The sequence below is a fragment of the Mastomys coucha genome, unplaced genomic scaffold, assembly GCF_008632895.1.
Source record: "Mastomys coucha isolate ucsf_1 unplaced genomic scaffold, UCSF_Mcou_1 pScaffold6, whole genome shotgun sequence".
NCBI classification, from domain to species: domain Eukaryota; kingdom Metazoa; phylum Chordata; class Mammalia; order Rodentia; family Muridae; genus Mastomys; species Mastomys coucha.
Genome location: NW_022196912.1, coordinates 25,854,561 through 25,867,526, shown reverse-complemented (window position 1 = coordinate 25,867,526; position 12,966 = coordinate 25,854,561). Strand labels below are relative to the sequence as shown.

At 40.3% G+C, this 12,966-nt stretch overlaps 1 protein-coding gene across 7 annotated transcripts in view; it reads right to left on the bottom strand.

The window, feature by feature from the left end:
* Positions 1-313: 313 nt before the first annotated feature.
* The window catches only part of Asxl2 (ASXL transcriptional regulator 2), a 96,244-nt gene continuing 83,591 nt past the window's right edge, over positions 314-12,966 (bottom strand). For all 7 annotated transcript variants that reach the window (XM_031357343.1, XM_031357341.1, XM_031357342.1 and 4 more), the window contains one exon: positions 314-10,821. In XM_031357343.1, the coding sequence (XP_031213203.1) occupies positions 8,428-10,821 (2,394 nt within the window). In that variant the 3' untranslated portion in view covers positions 314-8,427. The remainder of the gene's footprint in view (positions 10,822-12,966) is intronic.

The following is a 12,966-nucleotide window of genomic DNA, read 5'->3' as shown; positions in this document are numbered from 1 at the left end:
TGGGTTTTTTTGAGACAGGGTTTCTCTGTGTAGCCCTGGCTGTCCTGGAACTCACTCTGTAGACCAGACTGGCCTTGAACTCAGAAATCTGCCTGTCTCTGCTTCCCAAGTGCTGGGATTAAAGGCATGCGCCACCACTGCCTGGCTAAATGTTTTTGAAAGACATACTTGGGCTGAAATTAAGTTCCTAAAATCCTTTTGAATGTCTTGTAAAGAAACATTAGTTTAGTGATGAACCAGGAAAAGGTCAGGCAGCAGGTAAGCCATCTATCACATGTTCCATTCCTTCAGAAAGAAAAGGCACAACAACTAGAGTAAAATCGTATGCCTTTATTCAACATAAGTCATTAAGACAGAACCATTATCATACATTCGACTTGTAAGAAAACAGCATCTATGGTACCAATAAAGGGGAGAGTAGAAAGTGAGAGGACAGAAGATGGTATGGAGTTGAAAGGCAGACTGTTCATGTGTCAAAGTGCTAAGGCCTACGTGCACAGATTCCAGTCCATAAGACTAACACTAAACTCATCTCTTCCATTCTGATTCTCTTGATGCTGGTGAAAGGTGTGTTGCAGGAACTCGCTCCATTAGGAGTTCTGAAAACACATCAAAGCACTGATGGCTACAGAGACTTTTTAACTTCGAGATTCATTTGTCATGTACTAGACCTTTCCCGGGAACAAGTCTGATCATTCCCACTCTATTGAGGCAGGGTCCTATGGAGCCGGATATGGCCTTGAATTTGCTATAGGTGAAGATGACTTTGGACTCATCTTCTAGCCTTCACTTGCCAACTGCTGGGTTCAGTCATGTGACCACACCCTTTTCTCCATTGAGTTGGTATGAGTCTATGGGAGAACTGGACTTGGATATTAAAATGATGACATACAGGGTTCAGCAGGTAAATACTGAAGTCGTCCTATGTTAACCTAAGCAGAAAAGAGCTGCTACCTTGAAGATGAATCTTCAATTTCATTTCTAAACTCTAGGTTACCTGAAAATATTAGTTTGGTTTTAAAAGTAACTTTATATTCCATGTGTTCCATATGAAGGACAGAGGCTATGTGTAAAATAAATTCTAACATATCTTCAGATGTTTTTGTATGAGTGAATTCAGTTTCTAATTAGGCTCACTTAATAAAGATGAATCGTGATTAAATTTAATAAAATTGAGTTTTGGCTCAGGTTAGCCTAATTCAGTGTTCATGAAGCCAGACAAGTTCTGATACAGATACACAGTCCTAAGCCCTGATTTGTGGCAAAAGTTGTCATAATTTACAGAAAAGTATTCTTTTAGTCCACGTCTCAAACCAAATTCCATGCTACACTCATAGCAACTCATGTTAAATAAACCTGCATTTTTTTTTGTTTGTTTTTGTTTTGTTTTTCGAGACAAGGTTTCTCTGTATAGCCCTGGCTGTCCTGGAACTTACTCTGTAGATCAGGCTGGCCTCGAAAACTCAGAAATCCACCTGCCTCTGTCTCCCTAGTGCTGGGATTAAAGGCATGCACCACCACTGCCTGGCAAACCTGCAATTTTTTAAAAGTACTTTTAAAAAAGAGTGAAGCATTCAACTCAAAAGTTTAAGTCCATTTAAAAACTACATCTCAGGTTTATTGTTTTTCTCCCCAATGGTTCCTTTAAATTTTGCAGTCAAGATGAAAATCAAACTTTTTTTATATCTGCTCCTCATTTTCTTTGAGTGTCAAGAAGAAGTATGAGAGTATCTATCTAGTTACTGAGGGCCTCCACATCCAATCATATGGCTTCCTCAGGTTTTCTTTGTTGTTGAGAACCTTCTGGGAAGTCCCCTTCTAGGGTAAGGTAAATGTTACTGTGTATGCAAGCACCCACTCCTTAGTCTGTAGTCTATCTTCTGTAAAAGGTCACAAAGTCGGAGCTGAAAACTATCACTTGGTGAAATACACTGAGCAGCTCTTTGAAGAGCAAATGCACATCTTTTGGCATATAGAAAGTTGTGAACACAAACATCTGCTCAAAGACAAGTAGTAAGGAAAACTCAAGAGCCAAATACCAACTATGACTTCTTAGCACACAGAAAGTCCTAAAAAATTAGGAACTGGGACTAAGGAAAAGGAATGAAGTGCATTTTTCTGTGACCTAAGGACATAAGATTAAGAACAATGTTAATTCCCTAAAGCTGCATTTACCCCCACTGTTTATCTAGACTCTATCATCAATCTCTATCATCAATCTCCCCCAAAATATACTTAATGTGGCACCTCAAGTCCACAATAGCTGCTGTCATCTTTTTTTAAAAAAGAATTATGTATGAGTACACTGTAACTGTCTTCAGACACACCGAAGAGGGCATCAGATCCCATTACAGATGGTTGTGAGTCACCATGTGGTTGCTGGGAAGCAAACTCAGGTCCTCTGGAAGACCAGTCAGTGCTCTTATTTTCTGAGCCATCTCTCCAGCCCTAAGTGGATTTCTCTTATCCTTGCATAGCCAACACTTTGTCAGGGTTGAGCACATAGTTAAGTATCCAATACTTAAGTAACAGGATCTGCATATAAAAGCCTTGAAATGTTCAATCTGACTGAAAGTTAATTAAGATAAATTTGTGTAAAAAGCAATAAGCATAGGTTTCTAAGATTCTGGGATTACAAGAATATGGATTTTGCTTACAAAGTGAGTGTGCTAAATGATTAAGTATATACTATTAAGTGAATGGGAATTATTTTAATGTTCTTCACATTTCTCCTTCCTTCCTGATTAGGAATTATGATGCAGATGTTCCCTGAGAGTAAACAAATCTCCTTTGTGTGTGTACACATTATGTAATTCAGTGCACTTGCCTGCATGGGCACATGACACGGACAAAGGTTAGACAAAGGTTCATGTGGCAATGTTTTCAGTAGATGCTCCACCTTATTTTTTGAGACAGGTTTTTCTTACTGAACCTGGAGTTTAAATGATTGGGAAACCTCCAAGATCGGCCTTCCTCTTATCTCCCCAGAGGTAGTCTTACAGGCAAATATGACAAACACCCACCTTCTATGGGTGTTAGGGTCCTGCAGACAGGTCTTTAGGCTTGGGCAGCAAGTGCTTTTAGTGACTTGAGTTTTTCCATGGTCCCAAAACTCTCACTTAGAAATAGTGCTTTCTTTCAGCTGCCATCTGTAACACTATCTCTTGGATGACTAGACTAACTTCAATGTTTTTACATAACTCAGATGTTAGACACTTCAAGCTACTTTTTAAAAACCTAGGTAGGCTAGCTTGGTGGCATTTGCCTTTACAACAACTCAAGAGAAAGAGCAGGTGGGGCTTTTATCATCACTGAACTTCATTACAAATTTTACAGACCAGATATGTATATTTCCAAGACCATCTATGTGGATATTCTGTTCTACCCATCATATCCCCAAGCCATTTATTTGACAACCACAGTGAGTTATCTCTGATTCAAGAGTAATCCAGGTGTGGGAACAAAGACATTTAACTTCAAATAATTTGCCCACTGCTCATTTCCCTAAATGTTCTTGACAAGCCATCTTCCTAATTATTTGGAAACCACCAAGGCACAAGTGTCCTTAACACAGATCTAGGTTTTGACCTGCCCAGATCAGTCAAGCACAACATGAATTTGACTATGAAACTCACCTTGGAGAATGACTGGGAGAGAGAAACAAGTCTTCTGTATGTTCAAGAGGTTAGTTCTTCAGCATCCCAAGGGCCTAATGTGTGATGGTACCAACATGTAACAAAGCATCAATCGCTGTAAAAGCCCGTTTCCCTAATATATTGCCTTATCTTCCTAGAAGGAACTAGACACATACTACCAGGGACTACTCTGCTATCCTCACTCTTCCAGTGTCGTTAGGTGAATAGGAAACCACAGGTGAAGGCGACAACACAACAGAGAGGAGCTATCACATTTTCATATTTTTACTTAAGTTCTGAAATATACTGTCCTGACTTATGGCCAAGTTCCTCAATTTACTCTTTCCCAGTCTGTGACGACCTTCCCATAACTGTATAAGGCAACTATCTGAGGGCCCTTCCCCATGTTACATTCAGATGTTAGACCTCAAGATTCATCAAAAACTACAAGATTTTTAATTTCACTTTAATTATCTTTTACGTAATAATAAAATGAAAAATAATATATGAATACATACAATCTATATACATATATTTATTGCAAATACTTAAAATTCTCATTAAAATGATTTTTCCTTATTTGTGAAAAAATATGACTTATTAAATGGCATTGACACCAACTTCTCTGTACATACCCTCAATTCCAATGTTAACAATTCCTTTAAAAAGGCAAAAGACACAAAAAATTAGCATTTACCAAACCAGTCTGTACAAACCTTACCACCAGAGAGGGAAAAATAGTTTGTAGTAAATAAGTCAATTTTCTTTTAAAATAAAAAATAAAAGCCCCAAATCATTCCCATTATTGCATTTTTTGGGGGGGGGGGGAAATAATCTGAGTGTTTTTAGAACAACTCCTTTGAAATAATTTGTGCCTTAACAGTGAGACCCTACCATTAAACATAGTATACATGAGAAATTCAGTCCTTCACTGTCACTTTTTTACATAGATATTAAAATATATATTACTTAAAATATATTACTGGAAAGTTATTTTTAAATTGATCTTCAATACTTGTATCAAATGTAAAGCATTAAAAAAAATAAAGTAACCAAGACTCTATGAAGCTACTGCTTCAACTTTAGGAAATGTCTACCTACTGCTTTGTTCAATAGGTATAGTATTGAAACACATAGGAAAAAGTCCCTGCCTGTCAGTTTTGGAAGGTCTCTTTGGACTGTTGTATAAATTGAGCTGCAAACTACCCATAGCCAAGCTCAGCACTTAGCACACACTGTTGTAAAGCAACAAGAAACTTTCTTCTCCTTGTTAAATCTGGGAGGAAACAATTCTGACACTGCTCATTGACAATGAGCTCTAAAATAAATCACAGAAAAATGACTAGAGGAAAGCCTTCTCATAATAAACCATTTAACCAAGAGCTCATGAAGACTTTCTGAAGTGGAGGAAAGCAGTATAGAGAAGTCAGAATGGTAACTAGGGGGGCCGTTCTATGTAAGACAACACACCTTCACCTGGAAGGCAGTGAGGTCCACTACCTGACATCTGAGATAGGTTCTCAAATATCCACATCTCTATACCCATAGAAAGGCAGCCTTTCCCTCTCAAGAAACACTCCCTCATTTGCCAGATCTTAAGAAGTCTCACACAGAACATGGGAGATAGCTTCAGTGTCTTGAGCACAGGAGTCAAGGAACCAAGTCCAAACAACTCCAGGTTATTTGTGCCTTTTCTCCCTACCCTACCCCCATATTAGTGGGCTAAAGAATGCTGATTATTCAATAAACAAAACAAAAAAACACATTATGATTCAAGGAGTGTTCTACTTAGGCAACTCAGAACACTTAAAAATCACATTGAGATGACACACTACTATCCCAGCGGTTTACAGAGACTACTTTGAAGGAAGGCTGGATGGGGCACACAGCAGCATCACGTATCAGATATTTAATACCTCATAGGAAATTGCCACCCAAAGAATAAACTTAGCACTTATTGAACCAGTTCAGAGTGGAGTTAAAAGTAAAATAACTGAAAGGCCATGACAAAATTTGTGTTAATAGTTACTGGAGTGACAAACTCAAAGGGGCAGACTAGTTTATTTTCTGTCCATTTATAAGATGAATGTTCATCTTCCATCTCAAATAAAACAAAGACTAAAAGGATTCTAATTTAATATATTTTCAATCTAAAAAAATAGCTGGTAAATCCTGCTTTTGGAATACTTTTAAATGCAAACTAGTTGGATATTACTTAGTGGAATCTAGTGAAAAGCAATACTTAGGACTTACATGACCTCAGTGGATCACGAAGAGTAACAATGTTATTTCCTCTTTAGAAGGACCAGACAGTCCCTAATGCTTTCCTACTGTCTATCCACTCTCAGATTAAGGGAACTATGGAGCAAAAGCCTTCCTAGAAAGCAAGGCAGGAAGTAGGAAAATTATTCTCACTAATACAAACTACTCACTGACAGCATGAAGTCCATTCTGAGTCATTCATCCTCTTCCAGCAGGCTAGACAAGGGAGACTACTCAGATATGGGTCTTTTAAGGTCCCACGGGGACTACCTAATGTCCTGAAGTTTTGGGAGCACAATCCTGGCTTTCATTTCCTACTGGTCCTTCACTTCAGAACATACACACTTCTTAACCCTGAATCCTTGCAGTCTTCATTTTCTCTAAGCTATGGATCTCCTGAAATAAAGGGGAAAGATGGAAGGATATCACATTATCTTGACTAGTGTTGTATACAGAATTTAAACCTGTAATTGCTTAGGTCCACAACAGCGGGGAAGAAAGCTGAAGGGTGAGTTTCACAGAGTTTGGAGCAGGGACTGAGGGTGGCCAAGGGGGGGGAAATCACAAGCAGGCAGATACATCATTGTCTCCTTTCTCCAATCTGGAATGTGATGTAATTAACAAGATTAAACTGTTCTGGGTTTTATAAGTAGCTTTTGAAATACACCTATACTGGGTTGCAATATTACACCACACACTTCAAATCAGGAGACTTGAAATCAAACAATGCAGACTATTTAATATTAAATTCTGGTGAACTATTTTTCTTTAAACCATCTTTAACTATGACTTAAACAGTATTTCTTTAAAAATTTGTAACTAGCTTTTGGTTTTGATTTTGGTTTTTTTTTTTTTTTTTTTTTTTTTTTTTTTTAAAGACAAGTGTTTCACTGTATACCCTGGAGCTTGCTATAAACCACACTGGCCCTAACCCAATAAGATTCACCTGCCTCTTTCCTCCCAAGCGCTGAGATTAAAAGCGTGTGTTTTTCTTATTTTAAAGATTTATGTATTTTATGTATGTGAGAACACTGTCACTGTCACACTAGAAGAGGGCATCAGATCCCATTACAGATGGTTGTGAGCCACCATGTGGTTGCTTGGAATTGAACTCAGGATCTCTGGAAAAGGAGTCAGTGCTCTTAACTGCTGAGCCATCTCTCTAGCCCCTTGTGTATTTTTTTAAACTTCTTTTATTTATTTAGAGCTTTTTGTTTGTTTTTGTTTTGAGACAGGGCTTCTAAGATAGCCCAGTTTTCCTGGATTATGAAGATCAGGCTGGCCTTGAACTCAGAGACTGGTCTGCCTTTGTCTCCAGAGTGCTGAGAGGATTTAAAAAAAAAAAAAAATCAAAAGGAAAGAAAAATAGCAAAATCTCACAGCCATATATTCCATTAGTCACTCACAATACCCTTTCACATTAGGCATCCTGGCTGTCCTGACAGCTGAAATAGTAGACTCACTCTCTAAAACAGCAAACTGTCTTCTTGTACAGTGTGTGGGTACAAAAATTATTATACTAGGATGGCATAGGGTAGCTGCGTCCATCTCTTATGCTCTGGATGCCAAAGCAGAAGAACCACTAGAAACCTTTTCTACCTAAAAATGGATTGAGAGAATAGGAAAAGACTATATTTTCTGTCCAGTGTTAAAACCACTCTTCCAAATTCCTTAAAGTTTCAGTTTCTTCAATTTCATCCCCCTTTTTCAACATACATACTCGTGCGTGCACTCGCAAACACATGTGCACGCACATACACGTACGCACACACACACCCCTAATGTGTCTATTTGTGGGAGCCCATGATTGATGCAATGTTGTAATGTATTATTGCTGGAACCACTGCCACGTACATTCTAGTCTAACATAGGAGCCCCTTAGAAGTAGAGCCCTCTTAACTGCAGAGCTCTGCGTAACAACAGTACAGATTCATGGAAGCCAAAGCTACACCAGGACTGTCAGGATCAAAAACACTGTCTAGAATGGTAATATCTTTTGAAAATTCCATAGAAAATGGTTCAACCTAAAGTAAAGGGATGAGCCAATCCCGAATCTAAATCCCACAAAGGCCATCTTCTATGTGAAGAACCTGAACCAGTAAACTGGTGAAGGCAATCAGCACGGTGGTCACTTCCTGACCTTCCTTTTCATAGCCCCAGGAAAGGCCAGAGGCAGACAGCTTCCTTTCACCATGCATACCATTCAACTTTTCTCAGAGTCAAAAGAACTGGAACATAAATCTGAATGTAAAGTTAATACATCATTACCTAAATACTTTGAAAAATGTTAAAACAAAATGTGACATATTTACATGATTTTGTAAGTGCAAACTTTGTCACCAATTCAGTCCTATTTGACCCAGACCTACTATACAAGGTGCTCTTCCTGTAAATGTAAAGACCTGCATTCTGTATTCCTGATTAACGTCTCTTGAGACAACTGAAACTTTATTTCTGTGATTTTAAAAAGGGTGCAAGAACATGACTTTTTAAGCCTACCCTTCCCTCATTTACATTCGCTATAGTCTTATTACCGAACAACGAGGCAGGAGACACACAGTTTGGAGGGGCCAATGCAATCATCATGGCAGAAAGCTCCACATCCTTTGCACATGATCATGGCTTTCAACCGGCAATAACATTTTGATGGTGTGTCCTCGATACTATTCTCATCAGGAAAAGTCTGAACAGGAATTGTCTGGCCATGGCTGCTGGGATTCATTGCTTGGCTAGCAGGGATGGTAGTGACAGTCACTGAAAATGACATGACATCCCCTACATTGCTAGATACATGGCTGCCTGGTATAGCAGAGTTATGGTCCATGTCTGATGAGGTGGAGACATTGATCATGCCTCTATAGCTTGGCCCTATCTGTGTGGGGCTACCATACAATTTGGGGGTTTGCAGTGGTGGAAGGAGTAGAGGCTGATGTGTGGGACTGTCTGCAGGGAGAGAAAGAGCAGAATTGAAAAGCTCGGGGCTGCTACATACTGTCTTACCTCTCACAGCATGTGTCATTTGTTTATGTGCTGCCTGAATAAAATCTCTGGCCAGGGTCTTTTCATCAAATGTTTGGCCTCTAGAGAATATGTAATTCTCCTTGCCTAAAGTGGTTTGCTCACTCACTGGTGCCTCAGTCTTACCATTCTTGCTAGCTAAACAATCATTGGTGGATGGAGCCTCCCCACAGTGGGGATGCTTGCCAGAACTCTGAGAAGCCCAGGGCTCCTCCTTCACTGAAACAGGCTCCTGTTCATCACCCCCACTATCTTCATCACTCTCATCTTCTTTGCTGCTACTGCTTTCTCCGGGTGTGTTTTTACAATCTGCATGTCCCATTCTCAAAGCTTCGGTGGGGCTACTTAGACAAAATCGTTCCTCAGGATTTACAGAATGGGTCCTCTTAACGCTCTCTGTACCCCGGCCATAGGTGGAAATATTAAGCAAATAGTGACCTGCCATTGCAGGCTTGGATGTCCTTCTGCCAGCAAAACCCAGCATGAACTTCTGGCTTGTGGAGATATCTTCCAAGTGGAAACCTGAGTGAGCAAAGTTGAACTGAGAGGGTGGTACAAATGAAAGAACGCTCTGTCTCTGAGCCCTCTGGATAAGAGTCTGAAAGAGCTGATCTTGTGTTGTTTTACTTAGACCTTCTTGGTACTGGTGAGTGTCAATGCAGGGGTCCTTCCGGTCCTTAGCAGTGAAAACTGGCCTTGGAACCTGGGAAACCTGCTTACTCTGCAAGGGTTTCCCCAGCTGCTGGACAGCCGGATGGGCCTGCCTGCCGTTACCTTCCTCTCTGCTGCTACTTTCCGTTACACTGACACCAGGGAATACCCCTATCCCCTTTTCCTCTTTTGTAGTCAGTGGAACTGTTTTCATTTCAATTTTGGTGAGAGGTTTGGGCAGAATTTGCTCCAAGGGAACATCTTTGCCCTGAAGCAGCTGAGTAACTAAAGGGTTGTTAGCAGGGATACTAGAACTTGGTCTTGAAATGGGTCCATTCATATTTGCAGAAGTTCCTAGGGTTTTAAGGCTAGAAGCTGCTGGCAAAGTGCTTGAAGATGGAGCTGATCCAGTAGATGTTGCAGTTCCACTGATCTGGGGTACAGGGAGTTTTTCTGTCAATAAAGATGTTACAGGAGAGGAAGTCGTATCTAGTGGAGCAGAAGCAGTTGTCTTTGCTAAGGCTGAAGGCTTTGGTGCATTCTTATTAGAACCTGCTTTGGGCTCAACTGTGCCATCAGCTAGAAAACAAACAGGTGAGGCTCCTGAGATCAGAGGAGGCCCTGTTGGAGACAGAGCTTTCTCAAGTCTGCAACTCCTAAGGTCTTGAGAGTGGCAAGGAGAGGCTGCTGTGGCTGTTGCCTTGTGGGGGTTTGGTTTTTCATTGTTTGATATTTCTATGTGGGCTGGTAATGGGACGCTTGTACACGCTCCACTGATGGCAAGTTCTGTAGGCACTGAGGAGGTTTGCTGTAGTTGTGCTCCAGAGACACCAGGAGGCTGTGCTTGGCCTGCTGTATTGGTCTCAGGTTGAGGACCACAGGGTAAAAGTTCTCTCGTACCTCCCCTGCTTCCAGTTCCGGCCAGTTCCAGCATGGGACCTTTTCCATTTGTACTGACTGGGTCTGAGCCTGCACTCCCTCCTCCAGCAGTTTTCCTTTCACCACCCTCTCTTGGACTTTGTCCACCCCCAGGGCCAGGTCCTGGAATGGTCCCTCCAACTGAGGCGGCTGCAGCAGCTGCAGCAGCTGCTGCGGCTGCTGCCCTTTGTGCTTTGACCAACTGGGCTTTTGCTTTGATGTCTGCCAGAGTTCTGGCTCCTGTTCTGTGAGGACTAGTGATGGAGATTGGAAAACGAGCCCTGGGAGAGACCTGCGATGTAGAGTACAGCATCGGGGAGATTCTGGAGACAGGGATCTAAAAAAGGAAGGGATGGGGGAAGGCGGAGGTCAGTTTCCAGCTGTAAGACTAGAGCAGATAATGCAAAGCACCCATGACACAAATGGATGCTCTACAACTAAGAATACGCATGATGTCTAGGGTTCAACCCTACTCTGTTCACCCATATAAAGGCCCAAGCACATATTGTCTGCCAGTTATTTTAACCCCTGGTGAATTCTGTACTTGACTGCATAACCTTTTAAAAATGTATGTGGTTTTGGATTCCATCCCCCGGCTTACAAATCAGAATGACTAGAAAAGATATGTAAAAAATATGTATTATACTAAAGAAAAAAATTGTGAAAAACTACTAACTCTCAAACCATTAATTTTTTTCTTTTTTTGAGACAGGGTCTCATTATGTACTTTTGGCTGTCCTGGAACTCACAATGTAATCAGGCTGGCCTTTAACTCACAGATCCCCGTCCCCTCTATTAAAGGCAAAAGCATGTGCCACTATGTCTACTCTGAAACCACTGATTTTTATATCAAAAAAGAAAAATATCATTGTCTTAAATAAAACTTTGGAAGTTAAGGAATATGTATCCAGATATGACGCCTTTCAGTATTTGGTAGAATTAAAAGGCTCAAAAAACATTCTACAGTATTTAATTTCAAAAGCCAAGTGATCAATTATAAGAAAAGCATACCATCTTTCTGTAAATTCTTCAATTATGAACTGTAAAGTCACTACTTTTCTTTTCTTTTTTTTTTTTTCTTTTGGTTTTTTGAGACAGGGTTTCTCTGTGTAGCTCTGGCTGTCCTGGTACTCTCACTCTGTAGACCAGGCTGGCCTCGAACTCAGAAATCCGCCTGCCTCTGCCTCCCTAGTGCTGGGATTAAAGGCATGCACCACCACCGCCCGGCTACAACTTTTCATTATTCAAAAAGTCAGAAGTATTAAAAAATCAACTCCCTATACCTCAGAAATCAGTGTGTTATTTAAAAGTTTTCATAAAATTAACATACTTAAAAAGTAAGTGATTTTAATACTGAGTTCTAAAAGCTTATACAGCATTATTTACTTAGCACATAATGGTATAGAAGATGTGTGGGTAAGAAAGAAGCAATTGTTTCCTCTTGTTAATATAGAGAAGAGACTATAGAAAAAGAGACTATAGAGAAAGTAGGCAAAACTAATAAATAAAACAAAGGAAATTTGTTTGGAGACAAACAACCTTATTTGAGAATATTCTTAGTTAAGCCTAGTAATACAAACCAATTATCCAAGTATGAGGCCATATATAGGTCCAACCATTGTGTTTTCAAGGCCAGCCTGGTCTACAGAGTGAGTTCCAGGGCAACTAAAGCTACACAGAGACACCCTGTCTTAAGAAATAAAACAAAACAAAACAAAAAAGTAAAAGTACCTAGGAACTCCTTACCATATAACCACTTAGTAAGTTATATTGTTATTCCACCCACCACAGAATGCTTTGTATTCTTTTGTTTGGTTTCAGTTGTTTTGGGGTTTTTGTTGGAGACAAGATTTCTGTTTTAGCTCTGTCTGGCAAGGTATTCTTTTTGTAGAGCAGGTTGCTCTCAAATTTATAGATATATGGCTGCCTCGGCCTCCTGAGTGTTGGTGTTAGGACTGTGTATATATTCATGCACGTCCATGAACTAACACACCCTTTCCCTCTCTCTCTCCCCCTCTCCCTCTCCCTCCCTCCCCCTCCTCTCTCCCTCTCCCTCTTGCTCTCTCTCTCTCTCTCTCTCTCCCTCTCCCCCCCCCCCCCCGTGTGTGTGAACAAAGATTATGCTTATATACACCAAGGTTGTCATCAAACTTGTGACCCTCTCAAGTGCTGAGATTACAGTTATGTGTCACCATGCCAGGCTCAAAAAATACTACTTGAGGGTTATCACCCTACCCAGGACAATACAAGATGACTTAAAAGTCACCATCAAGATATTGAAATTAAAAAAGGACAAAGCAGTTAGAAATTTTTATGTTTAACTTTCAATTACTTTTTGTCTTTATGAAGCATTAATGTTATAATTTGCTTTTAAGAATGTAAATAAGCCAGGTGGTGGTGGCTCACACCTTTGATCCCAGAACTTGGGAGGCAGAGGCAGGTGGAATTCTGACTTCAAGGTCAGCCTAGTCTACAGAGTGAC